At 40.4% G+C, this 24,463-nt stretch overlaps 2 protein-coding genes across 5 annotated transcripts in view; one reads left to right on the top strand and one right to left on the bottom strand.

Moving 5' to 3' along the window:
- Nucleotides 1–7,842, top strand: part of BAIAP2L1 (BAR/IMD domain containing adaptor protein 2 like 1) — a 43,180-nt gene extending 35,338 nt beyond the window's left edge. Inside the window, exons 10-15 of one of the 3 annotated variants that reach the window (XM_032983650.2) lie at nucleotides 389–596; nucleotides 903–980; nucleotides 1,352–1,520; nucleotides 4,841–4,927; nucleotides 6,681–6,721; nucleotides 7,238–7,842. In XM_032983650.2, coding sequence (XP_032839541.2) covers nucleotides 389–596; nucleotides 903–980; nucleotides 1,352–1,520; nucleotides 4,841–4,927; nucleotides 6,681–6,721; nucleotides 7,238–7,313 — 659 coding nt within the window. In that variant the 3' untranslated portion in view covers nucleotides 7,314–7,842. Of the gene's footprint in view, nucleotides 1–388; nucleotides 597–902; nucleotides 981–1,351; nucleotides 1,521–4,834; nucleotides 4,928–6,680; nucleotides 6,722–7,237 lie in introns of all 3 variants that reach the window. The other 2 variants (XM_032983649.2, XM_032983651.2) reach the window with 2 other exon arrangements.
- A 1,372-nt stretch (nucleotides 7,843–9,214) lies between these two features.
- Nucleotides 9,215–24,316, bottom strand: BRI3 (brain protein I3). Of its 2 annotated transcripts, XR_006165819.1 has the most exons (4): nucleotides 23,920–24,316; nucleotides 22,168–22,282; nucleotides 10,517–10,765; nucleotides 9,516–9,603 (listed from the first exon to the last, which is right to left on the bottom strand). XR_006165819.1 is itself a non-coding variant. In XM_032983790.2 (3 exons), the coding sequence occupies exons 1-3, from the start codon at nucleotides 24,083–24,085 to the stop codon at nucleotides 9,471–9,473; spliced, it is 414 nt and encodes a 137-aa protein (XP_032839681.2). In that variant the 5' UTR covers nucleotides 24,086–24,303; the 3' UTR covers nucleotides 9,215–9,470. The 2 variants fall into 2 exon arrangements, 1 of the variants encoding a protein (XP_032839681.2); XM_032983790.2 differs by lacking the exon at nucleotides 10,517–10,765 and having other exon boundaries at nucleotides 9,215–9,603; nucleotides 23,920–24,303.
- Nucleotides 24,317–24,463: the final 147 nt, after the last annotated feature.

Here is a 24,463-nt window from a genome sequence, read left to right on the forward strand (position 1 = left end):
GTTGAGTGCTAGGCACATTTAAAAATGAAATCTTGGACTTGATACACAATTAAACTTTTTTAGAAGAGAAAATTTTCAGAGGTCTTCTACAGCTGTGAACATTTAGCGTTTTTCATGCCAAAAGGGAAAAGTAGCAAATTAAAAGTTACATAACTTTTTTTTGTCTGCTGGTTCAGCTTTATTGTGATGGGGGGTGGGGTGTATACAAATGCACGTGCTGTAAGAGGTGTGTATGTGGAAATCAAAGCACTACAAGGTCTCAGAACTTGATTTGCACCCGAGTAGTCCTTTATCTGCTTTTTTTTTCCTGTCAGGCTACTAATTATATTTCATTTTCTTAGTGTGGCTAATTTTGCCTCTTTTGCTTTGTTTTTCTCTTTTTCGACAGAAAATTCAGATGATGCCAGTTTATCGCGTTCAACTTCTGTTGCCACAGGTCTAAATATAATGAAAAGGCAAAAAGTAAAGACAATCTTCCCACATACTGCTGGAAGTAACAAGACGTTGCTTAGCTTTGCACAGGGGGATATTATCACACTTCTTGTAGCTGAAGAAAAGGATGGCTGGCTTTATGGGGAACATGATTCAACTAAAGTGTAAGATACGTTACCTAATTTGAACATGAAGTAAAAACCTGTCTTGTCAGATTTTGTTAGCAGACATTAGTAAATGGTTTTCCAACTTTTTTGCTGGCTGTCATTGACTGGGGACTTGGAGTCTTTCTGTAAGATAAATCACTGCACTTATTTTAGGAAGATTTTGTGTATTAATTTGGCATCATCAAAAAATCACATCTTTAAAAGTTAAATCTCAGTTCATTGTGTCTACTGTTTTGTCCACTGTCTCTTGAAAGATCTTTCCAATTTTATGTAATACAAAATTGAAAAACTTTCCCCTTACAGAAAAGGATGGTTTCCATCATCATATACTAGACCACTAGAAGAACCAGCAGAAGAAAAAGCGTTTGTTCCAGTGCCAAGGTAACATTTTGGGTGGGACTTGCAGAAATGCCCAAATCTCCTCTAACTTTTATTAAAAATGTTATTTTTCTGCTCATGTCCTTTATTATTTGGTATCATATATAGTTATTCAGTAACATATATAGTAAATACTTCTAAAAGTCTGTAGTATGATGCCTTGATTACATTAACATGTTTTAATGCTTTACACAAAGGCCTAAGAACTAGCTTCACCCCAACTTTATAATCTGGGAGTCCGACTGACTTCAGTGGGGATTGTAAACCTTCGTTAACTTTCAGCTCATGCACTTTTTTGTTTTCCTGGGGCTAAAGATAAGCAGGAGATGTATTACAGGAACAGATGATGTTACTTGTTGGGTTCTGTCTTGCAGCCCTGCACCAATCCGAAGTATCAGTTCTGTAAATCTTGTGGAAAAAGGTGACGTTGTCCTCCCACCACCAGACTACCTGGGATCTTTGCAAACAGATAAAAGAATGGAGCCTTCCAAAGGTACTGCTGCTGTTAAAACACCAACTGACAGACCTGAAAATGCAGGCCCGGTAAGTAGTCGATACCATGAATCTGAATGTTCTGCCCTGCTTACTTTTCTTGACCTACTTAGCTGAGCTCTTAAATGAGGCCCTGGAATATTCTACCTTGGCTACTTGCACTTGACTTCAGCAGCCCTTTGACACAGCTGTCTTCAGGAGTATCATGTAGTTTTGGCATTTCAACCCATCTGTAGTAATGGGAAGGGAGAACTGTTCAGGGATATAACTAAGAGTTCTAGGAGACTTACACTGCATAGTAAACTTCTCGGGAATGGAATCTGTTAAACATGAAAATAAATTCTCACAGCAAGTAGTACAGATCTATCATCTTGAGTGATTTCAGAGCTACAAGGGGACAAGGGACTTAAAGCAGCTTAAACTCTGTATTCAGGAATGCTTTAAGCAACCCCATGAAACTTAGTGTTGTTTTTGTGGATGTTGCTGAGGGATATATGTACTAACTAATGTCTATATTCAGCAAAACCACAGCTGAGTACAAATACATTTTTATGAATAGCCAATGCTATATAAAGCTAATATTTCTGCTATTAAGTCAGCATTCCAACTGATTCAAAATGAAGGCTAATCTAATCAAATCAAGCAATTACTGGTCTTTTTCTTGCTGCTTGTTTAAACAAATATTTTGCTGGTGTGTAGCTAATGGTGATAAATGTTCTTGAGATTGTTTCAAGAGGCTTTTTGAAGACAGATCCCATTTTGATGGCAAAAAACTGAGAGAGATAAAATAAGGTGGTCACTGCTAAAATTGAGACACTGTGCTAGAGTAAGATCCTAAGTTCCATTAGTAGGTACCAGAGCCAACTTCTGAGAAGTCAGGAATCCTATACTTGGCTGCCAGTAGCTGAAAAAAATATACATTTTCTTATTTATTGGTATGACTAAATTATTTTCTATATCAGTGTAACATATAAACAAATTTAGGGTTGTCCTTCTAACAAATGTTCCTGTTTTCTAAGTAATCTGTTGAACCATACAGTAGAAATTGAAGTGGCCTTTGCAAGTTTATGCTTTATGAAAGTAAAAATAACTAAAGAAACTTAAAAAGCACAAACCAAAAGTCTGTGGCATCACACTTTCATTATTGGTAGAAGAGTCCATGTAAGGCCAAAGGATGACAATACTTACAATGGTGCTCCTGTAAAACGGAAAGGCACTGGGAAACAATGGTCATCTTCAAAGCAGCCTCTTCTCCTGCTGTTTCATTTCAGTCTATGATGATGTCGGGTATCTACAGCATTTTTACTTGGAGGTATTAGGCATCGGAGGGGGTTAACAGGTCTTTGTTGTATTGACAAACAAAGAGAATGTACTGTGTTTAAAGTAGGTAAAAATGGAAACATTCACTGAATAACAAAAATATAACTAGCTTCCAGTGTATCACTTTCTAACTCTAGAAAAAACTACCTTTGGAAAGACAGAAGTATGACACAAATTGCGTAAATTGTCAGTAACATCTGATTTTTAAACTATTATCGGCATTTCAGAAGATAAAGACAGAATTTTAACAAATGGGAGGAAGGGAAATGAAATTACATTAATTTTCTTTAAGTAAATAGCAGGTCTGCAAAGAACTCACTTTTTTTTAATCACATCATAGACTTGTATCTAGTTCTTAAAAAAAGAGCAGGTCACCTCAACTTTATAAACACAAAAAAAAAGTGAGAAATTGCTGGAGGTTCAGCTACACAGGCCTTTCAGAAATGTTCCCTCCAGTTGTACTCAGCTTTGAAAAGCCACTCTACAGCCATTTCAGAAGAGCAGCTATAGATACAACACAAGAGACACACTTCTAACTACTGCCAAAATATCTCTTGCAGATGCAAAAATTGAAAGAAAAAAGTGTCTCTTCTCTGGCAGGGAGGGGAAAAAGGCTAGTGCTTTCCATTACAGAAAATCTGTGTTCCTTAAAATGCATGAAGAACTAGAATCAGAGCTGAGAGCCTTTCATAAGAAAAAGGATGAAAGTTGCTTGACATGAACTTGCGAAGCTCTTGGAGATCTTACCCCATTTAGACTAGACTAGTAATGTTCTGGGATATTATTTTTTTAATCTAAATATTCCCAATAAAAGATCAGCTGACTTTTTCTGTCAGAACAGTAATATTCACATATATATATTAATATAGCATATTCAAATCCACATTCAAGTGGCTTTATTTATCAGTAATGAACTTTGTTGTGTAGAAAGTATAATTTGTGTAGTGTTTCTAGGACAGTATTTTTCTGTGAGGAGTAAAGCTTTTCCAATGCATGAAATGAGTATCAAGAAATAAGATCTAAATTTTAGTGTTAAGTCACTTTCAAATCAAAAACCCTGGAACCGCTAAAATGATTATGAAGACCAGCATCTGTATTTTAACACATTTGCAGTTTTCATTTTTAGACAAAGCAGCACTGAGCCTTAACAATCATGTCAGATTTATACATTGGTCCCTTGGTCTCTGGCTAGCTGTTGAGACCTAGGGGATCAACGTGTCCTTCAAATGTAATTATCTTCACAACAGTTAGAAGATATATCAGCCCGTGGAAGTTGCCAAGGAGGCAGTACAGTGAGATCTTTGCCCTGTGACAAGTAAAAGGTGACTTATTGCAGGTCTTAAAAATCATTCAATCTGTTGAATTGTCTCGGTATCACTGTGCTGTGCTTCTGTCTTTAATCTGGCTAACTGTCTTCAGTTGGTTCTCAAGAGTAGTCACCTTAAGGGTTGTTTTGTTTGTTCTGTGGCATGGTTTTAGGAATAAGCTTTAGGCTTGTGGACTAACATTCTCATTGAACTGAAAAACCAAGGGGAATGGCAGATATCGGTCACTTTTAAGATTCAGCTGGACACAGTGCTGGGCATTCTTGTCTAGACTGTGCTTTTGCCAAGAGAGGTTGGATCAGATGATCCTTCAGGTCCCTTCCACCCTGGGATTCCATCATCATTTAGTTGACGGACTAGAAGTGTTCTAATTAGAACAGTATATTCTCTATGGAGACCAGAATGGGAGCTTATAGCTTCTTAGCAGTAGGAAACAAATACATCTCTTTTGAGATTCTAAATTTCCACAAGGAAAGCAGGGAAAAAACAAACAAACAAAAAACCAAACAACACAAACTTAGGAATTCTGGAGTATAAAATTATGATTATTCTTACTGAGGTACCCCATAACTCATAGCAGCTACCTTCTAACTGTCACCCCATGATTCTTCTTACCTGTTACCATATGAAATAAGGAAGAGAACTGTAGAGCAGAGTTGTTGCATATGCACCTGGGTGTTTTGCTCCAAAGTCAATATTTATTTTCATTCTTCTGGAAAGTTGCAGAGTTTCCTTGTCTTTCCTGCTTCTATGCAAGTCACCAACCCCCCACACCACCATAAGGCTTTGGAAATAAGCTCAACATTATACCAGGCTGGTTTGTACGCTCGTACAGAATTTACATACATGTAAAAAAGTATGCTTACAGTGTCTTTTATGCAGAAGCAGGAAATAATTCAATGAGGCATCTTATATTTGTTTCAGAACACACAAAAAGCAGCTCAGGATTTCAAGAAAGAAAGATGAAAAATGGGTTTTGGATGTTAAACTATTCATGCTGTGTATGTAGGACAGTACTATTCAGAACAATATCAACTAAAAGCAGCATGTAATTCAGGCATTCATTCCAATTCCTTTTAAGGGCTAATTAGGCCTAATTCTAAGGTCTAAGTCTATTTATGACTGATGTACATGAACAACTTCATTGGAATCGCAAGTCAAGCACATGTTTAAGAACCCTGCTGAATTAAGTCCTGAATAAATAAGAGATTTCTTCACCTGCATCAGGGTATTGTGAATATGGTAGCTGGGAACTACTGGTACAATAGGCAATGTCCCAGAAAACAAGAGGCTTACAGGCCTTGGTTCAGCAGTGAAATTTTAAGTATTAAAACCAAAATGGCCATGTAGACTGAATGATTAGTACAGGTCAAGCTGCTACATAAAAGGTGATTGCATATTCCTGCTTCTACATGCAAGAATGTATATTCACATTTTCACTTTGAACTTTATCTGACACCCATTAGAAGCAATGCAATTAGTTTGTAGTTTGAAATATGTCATTAAGTATGATTATTACTCAAAGTTAGAGGGAGGAAAAAAAAGTAGGAATCAACTGTTTGCCAAAACTTCCACGTAGCGCAACAGGCTGGTGAAGGGTAATACTTTGCAACAGTTTTCTATCACACCCGAAAGGCTGCATCCTGCAGCAGCAGTGTGCCCGAGCAGCACTGCCACCTTCGGGTTAGCTGTACTTGGCAAGAATGCTGTATGCTTCAGCACTCCCAGACAGGGCAAACCATAGCTTCAAAAACAAGTCTCTTCAGTGACAGTTTAATTAAAATATTAGCAATAGCTATGCAAAACTATTCCTCCTTTTGTATCGCTCCCATACAACCAAGGCAAACTACATATTCATGTGCCATCAACTGTTTTCTTGCCTTTTTTACTTGCCACCACCACTCAGAAGTCATGGGTGATACCTGAACTTGTACTTTGGGAATCAACACTAGCTAAACACAGTAGGTTGTATAAAAAAACCTCTGCATAATACTCCTCAGAAACTAGCCTTCATCTCAGACCTTTAATATTTAAATTTGTCATCACGCTGGCTGCTGCCTTTAACTTCATGACTCCACAGTTAGATGAAGACAGGCAGTGTTCACTCTAAGATCTGCTCCAAGCCCAGTTCTGACAACTAACAGTTTATAAATTATACTATAGAAACAGTGTGGTATAATATTTGTGCTGCAAGTAGTTCTGTCCTTTTTCTTTTGTTGTTGTTTGATGGCTGTTGCAGTGACATTTCATTTGCTATTTTAACCTACAAAATGCCCAGCTAGCCATCAGGTGATCCTGAATCTTAAACCTGGGAGGGGGGTAGATGGATACCACCCAAAAAAACCCAAACCAACTAATGCTAACACCATTTTTTAACTTTAATTTTGATGTTCTAATTCTCCCCTCCAACAACTACCTCTCCACAGTACAACTGAACTACACAATCCCTCAAAATAGCTAAATATTTTTGCCTGCTTGAATGATAGTCTCTTTTCCTTAGAAGGTTAGCAAGATCATCTGTAGTGTGTTTTTGTAAATCTATGTAAGTATCTTTTTTCTTTTCCAGAAACCTGATATGAATGGCATTATAAAACCACCTTTTCTAAGGTATGTTTTTTAAAGGTTTTACACTAATATAATTGTGTTGATTTTTGTATCTGCTTATATTATTGTATTGATTGTAAAGGGAAATAAGGATATTTTTCCCAAATTACTCTGTGACCTTTCCCAGGCATTGGTAAATTATTATGGCTAAAAATTGTTGCAGTTTTATCAAGTGGCATATACATTGCATAGGCCCTTCTCAGAAAAATAAGTTTCTCCAGTGGTTTGACAGGGAACAGGACTTAAACTATGACTCTGAGGGTTAAAAACAACAATCTTTGAAGACTGGGAGCTGTTTAAAAAAATGTCCAGATCTAACTGGACATTAACTTCCCAAATTTTTAAAGTGAGTCTTGAGACATAAGCTTGTTTTAAAAACTCAAGTTAAACTTGAGTTGCAAAGAATCCTTTAGTCTAAAACCGTAACTTAGTCTTCAGACAACTTGAAGAACCTGCATGGCTTAAATTTGGTTTTGTATTGCAGCAAGCCTTGTAGTAACTTTGTGCATTTCTTTTCAGTGGAGAAAATCCTTTTGCAACTGTGAAACTCAGACCAACAATAACAAATGACAGATCAGCACCAATTATTCGATGAACATACAGTCCATACACATGTACTTCCTCCTTATAAACACCATTTTCAGTAATGACAATAACCATCTAAACTTGTTCCAAAAATTTATTTAAATGTAATTACTGTACAATAGAATCATACTGGAATGGATTTCTGATTTTTTTTTTTTTTAAGCCTATACTTTCTAATGAGGTAACTGCTTTGGGATAATGTTTGAGCACTTTGGCTTGATTTTACAGTATGCCTTTTTGTAGTAGGAATTGTGAAAATACTGGAGATAGTTTGGATATTCTAGTAAACCAGTGTAACAGCTCACAAATATGTATTTTTTTTGGCATTCGTTATTTGGAAACTGCAATGGTAAGTTCAGTTCTAGACTATAAGCCTGCATATGCCACTCACTAAGTAAGAAGATGATGATTTTTTTTTTTCCCCAAACAGAACAGTGTAACAACTGCCTTGTTCCAGAATAGAGAAATGCCTGTATAAAGTGATTATGTATTATCTTAAAGACACCCTAGGTTATAAATAAATATTTATCCTTTAAGAATAGACAAATTGTAATGCTTTGCTTAATGTTCAAATACAAATTTTCAAGTGCTAACGTAAACCTATTTTAAATGTAATGTTGTACTGTCAACACATGCTTCAATGATAACTTTAACACACATTGTCAAACTTTAGTCTTATAAAAGGTCATAATAAAACAGTGCCATGATTTTTTCTCATTCTAATATAAAAAGCTGCCTTTGAAGTTACTCCACTAAAGAAAAACTGATTAAGTTTGTAAAATTTTGGCTAAGGAGCAAATATTGGCGTGGTATCTGAGTTAGGTGAAATACAGCCTTTACCTTCAAGTCCTAAACTGTACAGATCAGCTTATCTCAGGCCCTGATTTTCTAAATCCAACAATGCTCACTTGTCTGAAAGACTTTTCCTACAATAATCATCATCTCAAATTAGCTTAGAATGTTAGCATCAGACTCTTGATTCTGCATCAGCACCGGGTGCTTTAGCACTGTGTGGTTCAGGTACATACGGCTGTATGAAGTCTGTATTGTGACTACTGCCAGTGATTAATCCTTATTCTAAATCATTTCATTTCACATATGTACATGCTTCCCACAGCATCCCATGGAGATTAATTTTGCTGTGCCTGCTTCTGCTACCATAAACAGTCAATGCATATCATGTGAACGGCCTTTCAGTTACTTAGTATCAAAAAATGGTATGTGAGCATGTGATGGCTGCAGGGATAGTATGCTCAGTCTGCCTCTTCCTCTCACCCTGCCATTCAAGTTCAAGGCTGAGGACACTTCATTTGCTATGGAACCTTGCATAAATACCCCTTATTCTATTTTGAAACACCAACTTTTCAGGAGTGTAACTTGTACCTAAGCCCATTTTCTAAAGCGTATTAGAGGCAAGTCAACCTAGACTGCATACTTTCAGTAATTCAGTATCAATTAATTAAGTAAAGATTTTTGCACTCCAGGTTATTTAAGGCTGCTCTGAGAGGGCAGTGTCACACTCTAAAGAAGAGCACCTTGTTACCATCATCTGTGAACTAACAGCAAGTCTAGCAGACAGAACCCTGCCACTGCAGCCCTGGGAGGTCACACATCCCTGTAAGCAAAACCATCACTAATTAAACTAGAGCTCTTGGTGGTTGTTATTACTAGTGCCTTCAGGAGACAGAGAAGGGCTGTTAGCGTAGTGGGTAGCACACACAGCACTTGCAACACTTCCCTCAAAAACAGCTGATGTCCACAAACAAGTACAGCCCTAAACCATGTGGGGTGTTTTTATCATAAAGATTCTGGCAAGTATTTATCCTTCTTTGTAGCTAGGATTACTAACTTCACTTTCAGAGTACATGTTATCAGCCATGTTAGTCACATACTTAATAATCTAGCCACAAGTTGAGGATTGCAAAAGGAAAAGCAGTTTTATTTAGTTTTCAACAGGTGCCACTGAACATGGAAAACAAGTTGGGTTTTCATGTTTTGCAATGCACATGCTCATAAAAGATTAAGTTTAAATTACATGCAAGAGACTAGATTTCTTCACACTTTACAAAACAGGTCTGAAGCAAATAAAATGATTGTACATGACATTTACATTAGAAAGAGTATGCTAACAGTTGTAGCTTCCATAAGCATGTCCACATTCGTCCCCTTAGCCAAAAGCTGCCCCACAATTAGGGCATCTTCTCTGCCTCAGTGCAAGACAGAACAGAATCCCAATTGGAAAGAATACAATGGCACATAAAACACCAAGACAGGTGAAGGTGTCTTCCAACACGCCAACCCTGTAAAAATGGAAAACAGACTTAGTCAAGGACAGCCACCACCTTTGCCCCAAAGTTTACACTTAGTGACTGCCAGATCACAAAAACCCACACCATTTTATATAGCAAGACAAACTACAGGGAGGTTTGGGTGGTTTTTTTTTTGGTTTTTTTTTGGGTTTTTTTTTTTTCTTTTAGAAGGTATTGTCATCACTTGCAGAAGGTTTTGAATTATACCATTTAAAAACAGGAAATCTGCAAGTGAGTAGACTGTTGATAAGAAGTCTAAAACACTTAATTCAAACTAGATCTTTAGTTCCAGAGAACAACCCTTTCTCTATCACTGCAATCCAAGGCTGGTGCTTAGAACAAAACAGCCACCACGCCTCTGTCTCAACTCTAAATATTGGTTAATGCAAGTACACCGAAGCACACACACAGCTGTATCACCTGCTCTACAGTGGGATTAAGTCACACACTCTCCTGATTCAGAAAGCTTTAACATGGAAGCCTGTGCCTCTGCCCCTCCAGTCCCCAAAGAACCTGCAAGTCAGCACTCTGCTCCTGTATTCTTGCATCCTAGCTCAACTAGCCTTGCCAAGTAACTACCCAGGAATAAAAGATCACACATTCACAACAAAGACTATAAGCAAGTATCAAACTTTATTCCCTGGTAGCCCTTCTTGGGGTCAAATTTTTCCATATAGGTGAGGATACAGTTTTCTAGAACTGAACCTTAGTGTCACAGAAGTTTACTGATTAAAAAAGCCTGCTTTTAAATTTGTTTACTGACTTTTCTGCAATGATACAGTGCTAAAGATTTAACTGTACTAGGGCTGTCATACTGCTTACTGCACACCAAACAACTCGATTTCTCAGCTTTTTAGGTCTTTTACAACAGGCAGCAGTCACACTTGTGTCATGTTTTGCTTACCTAGATTCCAGAATTATCCAGGGGTGAATGCTCTCAGTTCATTCAACCTCAAGTCTCCCACAGTATCTGTGCACTAGAGCTCTTTCAGAAAAAAATAATCCTTGTTTTCTGAATGTTTTGATCTGATGATCTGGTGCTTTTTCTCAGTTGCTTCTTATGAGAAAGGTTTGAATGGGCAGTTGTGTAATACTGGTTAAGGGCTTCTGGTGAAACATCCAGCTCATGCTTTCACTAAGCAAGTTAAAACCACTGCAGACAGCGAGATGCAAATAGGTTTGTTTCAGTATGCTACTTCAAATTAATACACAACTTGGCAGTGTCTGGTTCCTGCAGTTGCCAGCACATTCTCTCAGATGTGCTGGCACCTTTCTTCAGGGAGCACAAGTCAATGTAATTAACATGCAAAGGGCGAGGTACACTGGACAATCAGGGCTCTGACCAATTTAGCAGGATAAGGAGGACTTAAAGATATTCCAACTGTAGATTTACAGTGAAAGAATACTTCAAAACATCAGCACTTTGTTAAGGAAGGTACCAATTAAATAAGTATGTAGAGGACTATGCTAACTACTCAGACTTCCTAAGTCACCAGCACAGCTCAGAGGTGCAACACTACTGTCTTAAGCTGTTTAACAAGGTTATTTCTGGTAGCTAGAAGAATCCAAAGGGCAAACACCCATGACTGTTAAAATAACCCTCAGTAGGTGCTCCTGGTTTCTGTTTCCAAAGACTGATGTCCCTTTAGAGCTTCAGGAGAACCTACTATTGATGTCATTTGGCTCCAGCTGAGTCCCAACTGAATGACTACCCTACATAAGATATTCTGAGACAGCAGAAGTTTACTTGATTTGCAGTCCCTGACTTCTTTCTGAAGTGCTGTATCTAAACATCCCCCCAAATGAAGAACAACCATAAAGCCTGAGTATTCAGACTTAAGAAATTTGAGCAGCTGGAATGAATAGTCAAAATGTTGACTTTAGCAAAACACTTAAACAAGATGTGTCCTCTTAGATTCCCATGTACAGTGAAAGTCAACAGAAACAGAGCTAAGAGACCTTGAAATACATGCTGCAAGCAAGGTGCCAAGGCCAACAAGTTGTTTCCCTACAGAACACTCACAGACAACCTATTGGTACATGTAAACAGAACAAAGGAAGGAAGATGCAGATTCGGAGACCATTTCCTTACTGCAAGTGGCTAAAACATTACAACTTGATTTAATTTAAGAACCATTCCTCTTCCCCTCAGCCATCATAAGAAGCCAAAGGCTTTTCAAAGTGTTCCTGATATTCTGCTGCTTACGCAAATTCATGTTCAGCTTAAGCCTTCGACATCAGTCCCCTCCTTTTGATGAACTTTATTTCTGTTCAGAGTTCTTGTGATAGAAGTCAACTTTATATTTGGTATAAAGGTATTGCCAGGGTACAGCTGATTCCAGCAGTAGTATACTTTCGTATCCTCGAATAACACTCCTTTAAGGCAGCAAGTTAAAAGGTGTAGACTAATGATCCAATCACCATACAGATTCTGGTCTCGGCACACAAGTGTTCCAAAGCTCAGCCTTTTGTAGCCTGCACTGTTCATTGTGGCTACTCCTGCAAGCTCAGCATAACATCACCCCTGTAAACAGCCCTGTAAGTCAGGAATGCACACTACCAGAGCTCTGTCTATCAATGCAAGCACTTTATTTTGCCACAACAATGTAAGATTACCCTTGAACGCTGACATCTGTGTGTCAAGAGAGATACGAACAATGAATGATCAGCTCTGCAGAAGTGTTCTGCTTTTATGACAAACTCTCCAGGACTTCAGATCCTACTATTTTTCGCAGAGCTAGAACACATTTTATAGAGTTAGTTTCAATAGTGTAGGCACCACCTTGTTCCCCCCACACTCCAAAGCACTTCAGGAAAGCTTCCTCAAACATGGAAAAAGTTTCACCTCTCTCTCTAGTACCTTTTAGCTCCTGTTCCCATACCTATCACCCAACCACAAATCCACATATCAAGTGGCCTACAATAAAACTTTTAAAACTAACCATGGTACTGCCCAAATTCATAAACCCACCTTTTAGCAGGATGGAATTGCCATGTTCAGCACATGTTGTAAAGGACAATGGTTCTGGCATGTCACCCACGGATAGTATAATATCTGGAAATATTTAATACTGGAAGTACTAAAACCCCTAATATTTACTGAGTGCTTTTTTCAATAGTTGTGATATCAGTAGCATCTTGCTCTCTAGCTGAAGCAAAAGCAATGTCTAAGGAATCAAGCATAAGGTAATGGTGGGACTTTTTTCTGCATAAATAGATTTCTTCACACCTCCAAAAGGATACGACTGTATCCACCGATGAGACCTGAGCAGACAGACTGCCACACCAGACAGCGGGTCCAGCTTACCTACCGGGGTTGTGTGTTCTATTCAAAATACTGATTCTTGCCACAATGAGTTGCTGACTTACAGAACATATGGACTTAACACACAAAATCCCACTTTCATTTGTTGTATTTCTACTACAAGTTTTAATACTGACCATTGACTAAAGACACATTCAGCAGCAGCAAGAGCAAGTTTCTTGGAAACAGCACTACTGATAGTCTCTGTGATGCAGTTTACCAGAGCTCTCTTCTGTAGGTCAGGTTTGGTGACACCTACATCTGTCCAGCTGATACTGCAAGCGTTTCTAGTGGGAATGATCGACAGAGTTGTGTGTGCCATCAGCTAGCCTGTACACTTCTGCTGGCTTGACAACAAGTACATCCAGTGGGTTTATGAGGGTCAGAGAGAAAAGCCTCACATAGCCCCACCTGGCACACACGGCATTTCTACCTCCACAGCGAAAATGCTGACAAACGACACAATACGCCAGCAGACAAGAAGGAGCCAGGCCACTTCTGCTGCAAAGCTGAAACTCACCCTTGTCTTGGCACACTAGTCACTGACTCACAGCACTTGCCCTGCATCACCTCAGCAAACAGCACTCAGAGAAACTGCAGGCACTAGATTTGTTCAGCTTGGTTAATATTTCTTTTTACTCTGTGTCTAGTGTTCTGCTACAAAGAACTTTAGCCCAGGGTTGCCATCAGCCCATGGGAGCTGTGCCTGCTTCCCTTCTCCCCCACCACAGGGCATTCCCCAGCAAAGTGAAATACCAATGGGGAAAACAGTCAGAGGGGATAATGCTGCAGGGGAAGGAACTACAGAAGGACTTACTAAGAAATTATAGACAGAACAGCAGTCACTGTCACTACTAGAAAAAAGGCAAATATCAGAGGGGCATTTCATAATGTAAACTCTTCCCATATACTCTGGATTTTTAATGCTTCATCCAGACCACAGAATATAGCATTGGTGCACATTTAAAAAAAGAAAAAGTGGATTATGAGAGTGAAAAGAAAAATAGTAAAGAAAATGTAGCTCTCATCAACCCTTCCTACTGAATTTTCAACTCCTAATCCCAAGCCAGTTGTATTACCATTAGCCTGTGTCAGGAAACATCAAGATCTGTTTGCTAGGTTGAGTTCCCAGCACACTAACCCAAGCAGAGATGGTTTTATTAGACTAAAGCAGAGTTGAAGAGCCTCCTATTGACTCTTGCTTCCAGAGATTTCCAATTAGCTGTCCTACCTGAGCACATTATTGTGTACGAGGAAGGGTTATATAGCAAGGCTTAAGGCTAACAGGAAAGTTTTAGCGTAATTTTTTTGCTGTACAACCTCTTTGCCTAGCACATATCTGGGCATTAAAACTGTAAAATTACATTGCAAGTGACCCTCAAAATTAGACTGCGATTAAAAGAATGGAGTCAGTAAACAGGGTTCTCATATCATCAGCTTCATTTGCCAGGGAAAGGGTGTGCTATTGGAAGAGCCATCTCCTGGGAAGAATCTGCTAATAGGTCCAAAATGCAAAGTTATTCAGAACTGTTTAGGTAGCCAGACTGGTTACAGGCACAGTCATAGAAAGCACACTAGCGTTCAACCAAAATTGGCAGGCCTGAATGCACAAGTTGAATATGGCAATTTGTACTTCCGGAAACACGTAAGATGCTCAGCACCATCAGACCAAATAAAAATCAGCAGAAGCTCAGGAGGTAAAGACTCTCCTTTCCCTCCCTCCACAGGTTAACCCAGTAACATACCACAGGTACCCAGATGCTCAGACACAATCTAGATGTTTCTGAGTAACTAAACATTTAGGCAGTTCTCCGTACTACATATCCATCTAAGAAAGGCAAAGTCCCTTTTCCAGGCATTTCAATCACACCAAAAATAACATTACTTTGGAAAACACATACACTAAGTGCAGTACACAGCACGTTAACCCTATTGTATTTCCTGCCTTGTTTTGCTATTACACTAATGCCATCTTTTTCATTCACACACATTGAGCATTCCCCTCCTGCAGGCATTCAGCTCCTGCTTTGTTACTGTTTTTAAATCTTCTCCTTGTCTCTTAGTAATTCCACACTCAGTTCCTGCAAGTCTACCTTTGTGCCAAGTAAGCCAGTGTGTATAGCTGAGTATAAGCAACCTAATTTTTACCTGATCTTAAAAAATAAACACAGTAATTAAATATTAGAGAGGGATCAATCAGGATACTTCTCATCAGCCCTGAGTAGCTGCAAACCCAAGCACAGTAAACTGCTGTCTAACCCATTACAATCTACCCTCTTAATCAGCTTGCAAGGCCCAAGTCTATTGGTCAGCAGATGTTACTCACACTTTGAACAGAATTTATTTTAAACTCCTTTCTCCCTAAACAGAGCTAATCGGGAAGCATTTTGTGGTAATGCAAAATGCCAATTAAAAACAAAACCAACCAAACAAAAATACCGCCATCCATATTCAACACCAGACCCAGGGAAAAGGACCAGGGAGGGACAAAGCAAGCCAGAGGAAGCACTGCCGGGTCAGTGACAGGAAGGCCAGGGACAGCACAGCCAAGCAGCAGATCGAGTTAGCCACAAGTGACACCCATTTGGAAAGCTTACCAGGACCACATCTGCGTGATCTCCACCACACCACACCTGTTATTTCAAAGCCATCTCCTATCACATCTATAGCAGTGGGATTATTACTACAGCATTAGCTACACAAACACTTTTTGGCTTCTGTTTATCTGTGTCACCACCTAATTTTAGATGGAACACTTATCCAATCACTGCTTAGCCATTTACTAAATTTAGAAGGAGAAAAAAACTTTTTATAAAGGCAACTGAGTATTTTAGGTTTTGCTTGTGTATCTCACCTGATCTGCAGAGTAATTAGAGACTCCGTATTCAAACTGTAGATTCACTAATGTAACCAAACTAAGTTTTGTTCTACAGCATAAAGCACATAAAAGCTGATTATAACTGCGCCACTCCCAATCTAAAAATAAAGTGGAAAGGTTTATTTATACTGCAAGCAGCGTCTTGGATTTAAGCTATAACTGCAGCTGCCAACTCCATAAAGGTCAGTCGATTATTCCCACCGACAAGTATTTAAAACCAAATTATTTTTCAGACAAACCTCTTCTTTAAAATAAGTCTTAAAACATCCTAAAACATCTTCAGTCAAATGCTCAGGATCAGAGGGACAATTGCAAGGTCTGCAAACACAGCATCAATGCAATTTAACACGTGCATTTTTAGACTTAACACTACATCACGGTATTTAAATGTGTGCTTATCAGCATTTTTCATCCCTTACAAATAAAGTCAAAGAATCATCCCAGGTAATCAGAGACGGTCTGGTTGTATGACAAGCTCTGCAAGACCTGAAAAGAAACTGCACTTGACTGCTGTCTTCTACACAGATACTCCTTCACTGATCAAGCAAGTGGACTTTTGAAATCAGTATTCTGAGGTTGATTCTCTAACTTTAGATTTCAATGGAAACATCAGACCAGTGACAAGCATGGGCTTTGGAAGCTGCACACTAAATCTTTAATTTTGAACATGAAAACAAGCACAAGTAACTTTTCTTTATGTCTGTCTTTGCTAATGCAACAGCAGCAGCTAGGTCCAGCATGTTTAAATTTCACCTGCAAGCAGCAGAAGAAGAAGAATTGACAACTATATATGCAACTACTGAGTACACATGGAATGTTTACTGTTTTGATTTCCATGAAGAGAGGTGCCAGCTCCTTTAGGCTCAGCCTGAAGGTATAATGAATGGTTGTTGATCCATATTCACAGAAAGGAGCCCAAATCTATACATAGCCACTGGCTTGCCCTCCTCAACACAAGCTGTACATATATGTAAATGCAATCATCCTTAAAAGTCACCTTCAAGTAAGAGACACCACAGTATTTGCACATTTACCTGAACTTCTTTATGCTTGAGGCCCCACGTCCTACACAGAGGGCTGCAGAGCCGAAGAAATTCTGGTAGTGGGAACAGGCTGTATCTAGCCATCGTCTTTCTTTAAATGCCTACAAATCACTAGCCTTCTCTAATGCAGTAGCACCACTGCTTTAATGCCAGCTCTGAGAACACACTAATTCAGCATCATTCATGCTTCACACCAGCAGCCGAGCCTCAGAAATGAGGCTAAGCATGCCAGTTAAAATTCACTGTAAATGGAGGACAACTATTCACGATGAACTAGACCGAGATCCGGTGAGGTTTTTCCTCACTCGCCTGCGTACATAGCCAAATCAGTATCACCTCTGGTTACCAATGAACAAGGTCAGTTTCCTCCTCTCACCCAGAACAACTCATTGCTACAAAGAAATCCTAATTATCAGAATATAGACACCAAGACACTATTAAAAAAAATGCTATCAACTCAGATCCAGTGACAGACTGGGTATTAGGGACCAGATTACTATTTTTATACAGTCCCATTAGGGAATGCATTTCTGCTGTATCTTATTAATTGCATAAAGTCTCATTTATTAACAAAAAAAAAATAAAAAAAATTGTTTTGATTATTGTCCACAAATCAGTTCAGAAGAGCAGTAGAACAAAAATCCTCAGAAACAGCAAAAGCTATGATGTTTCCACTTGGGACCCTGTTAACAGGCTTACCGCCTGCCTTCTTCTGGGCTTAGGTAAGAGACTGCCTGTCAAGCAGCTGCGTGCTTCTGCTGTTAGGCTGGGATAAAAAAAGTTAGTTATCCTAGTCAGTAATTCCAAATGGCAGACTCATGGCATCTGCTCAAGTCTGCTGTATCAAGGCTTTCTTCTTTGCAATCACGTGCGTAAGTCATTGCTGAATTTCATGCCCTAACTGCTCCAGCCACCAAATTTCAGCACAGCAGGAATGAACACCCCAGTCTGCCTGAACAGCACACATTTACGAAAAGCTGCAAACTGTAGTATAAGGGAGCTGCACTGCTTCCCAGCACAGGCTGATCATCTTTGTGACAAAAAACTGTCAGGAGCTGCTGCACTGTTATAGCTTTTCCTCTTTATAGCACTCTTGAAAAGTTATTTAAAAGTTGGCTTCACTCACAAGATTCAAAAGGGTCTCTGGCATATCAGCCTGATGTTAGAAACTAAAAATCCACAGGTTTTCCTCAGAATATCAGACATGCTCTCTACATAGCTAGGTTGTTTGTTTTGTTTTTAATTCCTTGCATATTTAACCAGTACATATTATGAAATTATATTAAGAATATTTACATAAAGTTTAAATATAGTTGTTGTGAATGACTATAGAAAACCTATATCCTGAAAAGCCTTCTATCAAACCACACACAGCATTTGTGACTGAAATAACTGAAGTAAAACCAGAAGACTGAAATTTTGAAGGACTTAATCGCCTAAGTGCAATTTTCCGAGTCTGTTCTCTCAGAAGACATGCACTTTACTGAAGAAAATTTCGACCAAAACCTGAAAGCTTACTACTTTTTCAAGTCAAAAAAAGAAAAACAAAAAAAACTCAAAACCCCCATCACCCCCCCCCCCCCCAAAAATACACACACCAAAACACTGTGGCGGGGAAAAGGCTGCACAAGATCAGAGAATAAATACTATTTTAATCAAAATTGTCTCATTTTCTAGTCCTGGAAGAAGCTTCAGTGTTATTTTAAGTTGGGACCCACTACAATACTTCCTGAGCAGATGCTCTGTGACTGTCAGAAGAGAAAGCCGCCACAGTGCAGCAGCATTACGTCCTTTCCCTCACCCTTTCTTCCAAGCAACTGAATACTTGTTAAACAGGAAAAGAAAAACCCAACAGGCCCCATCACATGCTCTGTCCCAGATTTTGAACAAACCAGCTTTTGCAAACATCAGATCAAGAGAATGTTTTCACAATTTTTAAAGGGATCTTTCTTCTGTTAAGTAATAGGAAAGCAAACATTCCTTTGTAGTGTGTTCTTCCCAACAACGCAAGATGGAGAAAGAGAAAATGAAAGTGACCACAAGAGAAGCAGCCAGACTGCATTCTCCAAACTAAAAAGAGAATTACATGGCTGGATCTCTTAAATTAGTGGCTGTAATGACTCAATCTGTACTTGGGAACATAAAATAGTTTAAAAGCAGGACTTGGCCAATCCTTAAATGTCAACTACAAGCAATAAAGTTGACAAGATTCAGCAACTCAGTTTAATTCTCTGTATGTCAGGGTTGGGAGAAGAATTCACACTAAGACAACAGAACTACAACCACCCAAAGCATTTTAGTAATGCAAGGAAGGATGGAATACACTAATGATGAAGTCTGTAATTAGAAAGCAGCACTGACCAATAAGGAGTTAGGATGATCTGACTAATGAATAACGCTAAGCAAGAGGTACAGCTTGCAAGACAGGAGAATCATCCCTCAGATGCAGCAATGCTTCGGAGATAGAAGAAAAAAAATGCAGTTACATAGTGGCCATGGGCATACCACCTACTTGTAGAGAGTCGACTTCTGGAGATACTTTTTACTACTTCATACCATAAATCAAGCCTAAAAACGGACTGTGCTGTAGCTAGTTTATTAATCTCCAAATCATTCGTGACTGCAATAAAATAGCCTCCTACCCATGTAACGGGCCAATACTGCATATTTCTCCTCAACAGCATATATTAAATTGGAAATGGCTTTGATTTCAATTAGCAACATTCAGAAATGCTGTAGTGCAAGAGACTGGTTTGTATTTCTGATGGTAGAAATCCTCTCACTGGGCTTTAGCCTACTCTATCAGCTACTTTATTCCACAGCCACAAACAAGGCTTTTTCCTCATAACCTAAAACAGATGGACTTCTCTAATGATCACACACAGCATCAAATCAGAAGAGCAACAGGATGACTGACTTGGCAGTTTGTTAATAACAAAATTTTTTATGTACCATTAATAGCTTTTTATGTCTATCAATGTCCTTTCAACAACTTTTCTGTTCAGTGTTGTATTCAGAGTGAAGCCGCATGTCGCATTCTTTGTGAAATAGGTTTCCAGGACAAGGAAGTAAACTAGAACTATGTTTAAGGTCTTGAAAAGTCAAAGAGGATTATGAGCTCTTTCTCCAAGAGAAGCAGCCAGTGTAACCTTCCAGAACATGAACCCTGACCCTTCAAGTTCCTGTGAATATTCCTAATAGGACAGAAAGGCTGGGTGGGAAGCATACTTTCTCTTGAAATACCAGACTATCAATTCCTTAACTAGTTAAAAGACAAGCAATCTGAGGTTCTTCCCTCCTACCCCGACACTCTGATTTTTCCTCTAAAGACAATTAGGAAAAAACACAGTGATACTGCAAAAAGGACTATGGCACACCATTACTGGATACAGTTACTCATCCTTGGGATTCCCTGATCAAGAGTACTTCAGAAGTGCTGAGAAGAGTCGTACAGTTTAAACAATGCAAGGTTATGCCTCATAATAAACAATGTGTTATAGTTCTCCTCACAACTTTGTTTTTCACAGCCTAAAACAACACCTGAAGATCCAAGAGTAAATAGGAGTTCTGTGGAGGGTATTTTGCTTTGGGAAAAAGTCTGCAACATACAGAGCACTGGGTACCTCCAGCAGAGCAAGTCTGATGACTTAAGAAAACTCTTCAAGTGAGGTCACTTACAAATACCTCACAAAAGATAGCTCATTTTCCCAAGTTTGGCTAAAGTTAGATATTGTACTTGCATATGACTGCTTCAAAGGTGTCTCCTAGAACATCCCAGGATAACTTCCAGAAAAAGGAAGAAAAAATTCCAAAGAATAGCAGCAAGAATCTACCAATCTTAAGTTATTCCAAAGACCACTTCCACAGTAAAACATTTTGAGTTTTATGGGACTTAGGGCCAGAAGGCCTGTATAAACACACTGCCTGCCTTTTACCAAGCAACACATAACATCTTTCTTGTCTTCTGGTTGATCTAAAGCATAAGCATTTTAATGTAATTACTCAGGCGGCAGGATCTACCACATCCTCTGAACAGCTCAGTGGTAATTCTGCCTCACTGTTTAAAACATAAAACTTCTAGATCAATAGCTCTAACTGGTACAAGTTTTTCAGCCATAACTAGTGGCACTTCAGCAGGCACCTGTTTTTAGATAGCACCACTAGGTATTTCTTATGTTATTCCACCTTTGAAAGCAGGCACTGACTCAGACAAACACCAATTCTTACAAGACAAAAAGGCATCTGGGGGGCAGCCTGTACCACTATGACAATCTCCATCACATTCATCACACTGAAACCTGGCATTGTTTCAGCTGTTCTAGGAACTCTGTTTCCTACACACTCCAAGCCTATAAGTAAGGGCTAGAACTTCCAGAATATTAACTGCCTCCTCGCAAGATGCCACAAGGGTAACTCCCATACATTTTAACAGAAGGGGAATGATTCTGCATTTGAGTCAGAGCTGGCCAGGCACACGAGTGTCTGAACTGCACCAGCAGCAATCTGACTGCCCTCACCCACTGGTTAATATCCTGGGATAAGAAGAACTGAGAAGCTCAAAGGGACTACAGCTGACTTGAAACAATAATGTGGAAACAGAGCGCCTCCTTCCCTTTTTTATGGCTGCTGATCTCTGAGGGGGAAGTTTTTCTTTTGTTGCAACTCCAGATAACAGCTGACCGCTTTTTCTGGTTTTCACCATTTCATCAGATTAACACTTTGAATCAAAATATTAATTTCTCTGCTCTTCTGCAATAAAAGGACTTCTAAAGCCTTAAGAAACTGATGTTTTAAATCGATACTGACAATCACCCTGCCTGGTTTTGCAGAGTTTGGATGTTGGGAATGGGGACACAGACCACAGCAGAGGCAGCCCCCTCCACAAGACTGCCAGATAACCAGAAGTGACTGTGGTTAAAGATGACAAAGTTTCACAATAAAATCATGCTACTCACTATCACTGGGCATAAACACACCAGGAAGGGCTTCCTGTCATCCTCTCTCCCAAGAACTGTCCCTTTACATCTGTGACTGAACTGCCTTTTGATTAAAAACAGCACTTACAGATCTTCCTCCATTATAAAGAACAGATTCATATTTACATATATAAAGTCTATTGTATTAATTATAGTGGTTGTCACAAACCCATTAGGACAAGCTCATGCTACATAAATTAAAGCACTCTACTGATAAATTTTAGTGCTTTTTTCAATTAAATTCTAATATACGCCAAGAAAAACTAATGAAAATCAAGGAATTATATGGATACCTGTAATTTAAAAAATAAAACCCAAGACCAAGTTCATTTCTCAACAAGAGTGCTATTTTACCTGCAGGCAGGACAGCCACCAACTACTACTACAGAAGTGGTGGTGGCAGGCTGTTGAATAATGGTGTATGTGCTCGAATAGTTTGGCTGTGATGTCGGTGGAGGAACAGCGTACCCTAAAATAAGAAAAAACAAACTCAAATCACCACACACAAGGCACAAAACCCAACAATAATAATTAAAAAGTATGGAAACGGAACATGGAAAAAAGTAAACAGAAATGCAGTCTTGATTGAGCACGTTAAGAAGCTCTATCAAAATCACAGTAGGAACACTCAGCACTTCTAATAGCAAAGCCACTCCATAAACCCAAGTATCTAGCACAATTTAACCATCTAAAAAGAACACTGAGCTAATAATTAACTTTCAGGATTTGTTTCAACACTGTTTGAGCACCAGGGAAAAACAGTTTAAACAAACAATGACCACAGCTTTAATTTCTCGATGTTATATATCAGGTAAGTCCCACTCCAGCGTTTAAACTAATTGAAACAGAATAGAACTTCCCCTGGTTTCTGGCTTAACTTCCACATATTAAATTTGTAACTGGAGAGAGAGGTTGGAGTGATAGGATGGAAGTGGAAAGGAAGCAAGTTTCATAGCACAGAAGAAAAAAAAAACCACAACTTTCAGAAAACCCATGTTGTTAGCTAGTGAACGTGTCATTTTAACAGCTCTAGTTAGAGAACACAAGCCTTTAACTGCTACATTAACATAAAAAATTATATATAAAAAAAATGCTCTTTACAGGGATGGTTAGATGTATGCAGTGCAATCATACAGTCAAGGTACACTTTGCCCAGGTACAATCCATTTTGATCTTCTCTCCCAGGGCACAGTTCTCAGATTTTCTTGAATCAAGTTATGTATCTGTAAAGTACGCCAACCTCACTACTTTAAACTAAAAACAATCAGTAACATTTGTATTGTAAGAAAATAAGCTCCAAGTTATCAGCAGGAAATCAATTTATGGCCTCAAGATTCAACCCAATGCTTGATGACTGGGGTCTGTGTCTGCTGGGTATTTTTCGTAACTTCTGAAGCACTCCCTTAACTCTACAGTCTGAGAGGCTACTTCTTTCTTTGATGTAGGTTAGTGTTAATTCAGTTAACAAAAGTACCGTATCTACTCACCTGCTTAAGTCTCTCCAAGACTACTGAAGTGTATTAGAAAAAACAAACATTAACCAGAGTACAGTGAAGTGTATGCAAATAAAACTGCAAATCTGGGGTCTGTTTTACTGCTAGTGCAGCTGTGCCTCCTGGCCATTGTTTTGAGGTGGAAAACCCACACATCCGAGGGATGCATGCAAACTCGGTCGGTATTTCGGGGAGGGCAAAACACAAGCACGACGTTACACCTCAGAAGCGCCTAGGGAACGAGGGGAAAGGGAGGTGGCTCTTCTGAACACCGGGATCCCCCGCGCACCCTCCTCCCTGCGCTGGTTTTAAGCTAAGACGACCCGACCGCCTTACTCCTGAGGGGGAAGCCCCACGCCAAAGAGGCTTCAGGAGTTTCCCCCGCTCTCCCCGCTTCTGCAGCGCAGGCCAGGGCCCTTCCCCAGGGCCTGCGGCCCCGGGGGCACCACCAGCGCCGCCCCGCTCCAGTCACCGGGAGGGGGGAGAAGCGCCTCTCCAGAGACGCCCCATGGCCCGAGGAAGAGAGAATCAGGGCTGAAGCTCTCCTCTGGACGCCGGTAGCCCCCCCGTCCCCCCACCCCGAGTTGGCGGCCAGCCCTCCCCTCAGACCCACCTGCGGCGGCCGCGGCGCCCGGGTAGGGGTAGGGCGGGGGCGGCTGGAAGCCAGGCTGCGGGGCAGGGATGGCGCCGTAGTTGCTCTGCCCGTAGTCGTAGCCCGCGCCCTGGGCGGCGGGGCTGTAGGCGGGGGGCCGCTCCTGCAGCAGGGGCTTGTTGTCCATGCTGGGGCGGGGGGGTGTGGGGGGGGAGGGGGGGCGGCGGCGGCGCTGCCGGCCCGCAGAGCCGAGCGGAGCGGCGGGAGGGCGAAGAGAGGAAGCGGCGCCCTCGCCTCAGCGCCCAACTTGGCGGGCGCCGCCCCGCCCCCTCCGCCCCGCCCGGGGGCGCCGGAGCTCAGCGGTGGCGCGAGCGCCCCAGCGGCGGCGCCCCGCGCATCCGGGGCCGGGCGCGAGGGAGCGGCGGCGGCGGGAGCGGCCCCCTGGGCGCGCGCTCGCGGCCGGTCACAAGACTGCGCCCCACGTGACGCCGCTCCCCAAGCGGCCCGGGGCGGCTCGCCCGAAAGGCGCAGGGAAACCCGCGGCCTTAAAGGGGCCGCGCCGCCT

The sequence above is a fragment of the Tyto alba genome, unplaced genomic scaffold, assembly GCF_018691265.1.
Source record: "Tyto alba isolate M040663 unplaced genomic scaffold, T.alba_DEE_v4.0 Super-Scaffold_28, whole genome shotgun sequence".
In the NCBI taxonomy this organism is placed as follows: domain Eukaryota; kingdom Metazoa; phylum Chordata; class Aves; order Strigiformes; family Tytonidae; genus Tyto; species Tyto alba.

What these genes read in the sequence shown, in the direction of transcription:
- BRI3 (XM_032983790.2), bottom strand. Translation starts at nt 24,085, where the DNA reads ATGGACAACAAGCCCCTGCTGCAGGAGCGGCCCCCCGCCTACAGCCCC. An exon ending in GGGCGCCGCGGCCGCCGCAG is followed by an intron (nt 22,283 to 23,919) that starts GTGGGTCTGAGG and finishes TTCTTATTTTAG; the next exon opens with GGTACGCTGTTCCTCCACCG. An exon ending in GGTGGCTGTCCTGCCTGCAG is followed by an intron (nt 9,604 to 22,167) that starts GTAAAATAGCAC and finishes CCATTTTTACAG; the next exon opens with GGTTGGCGTGTTGGAAGACA.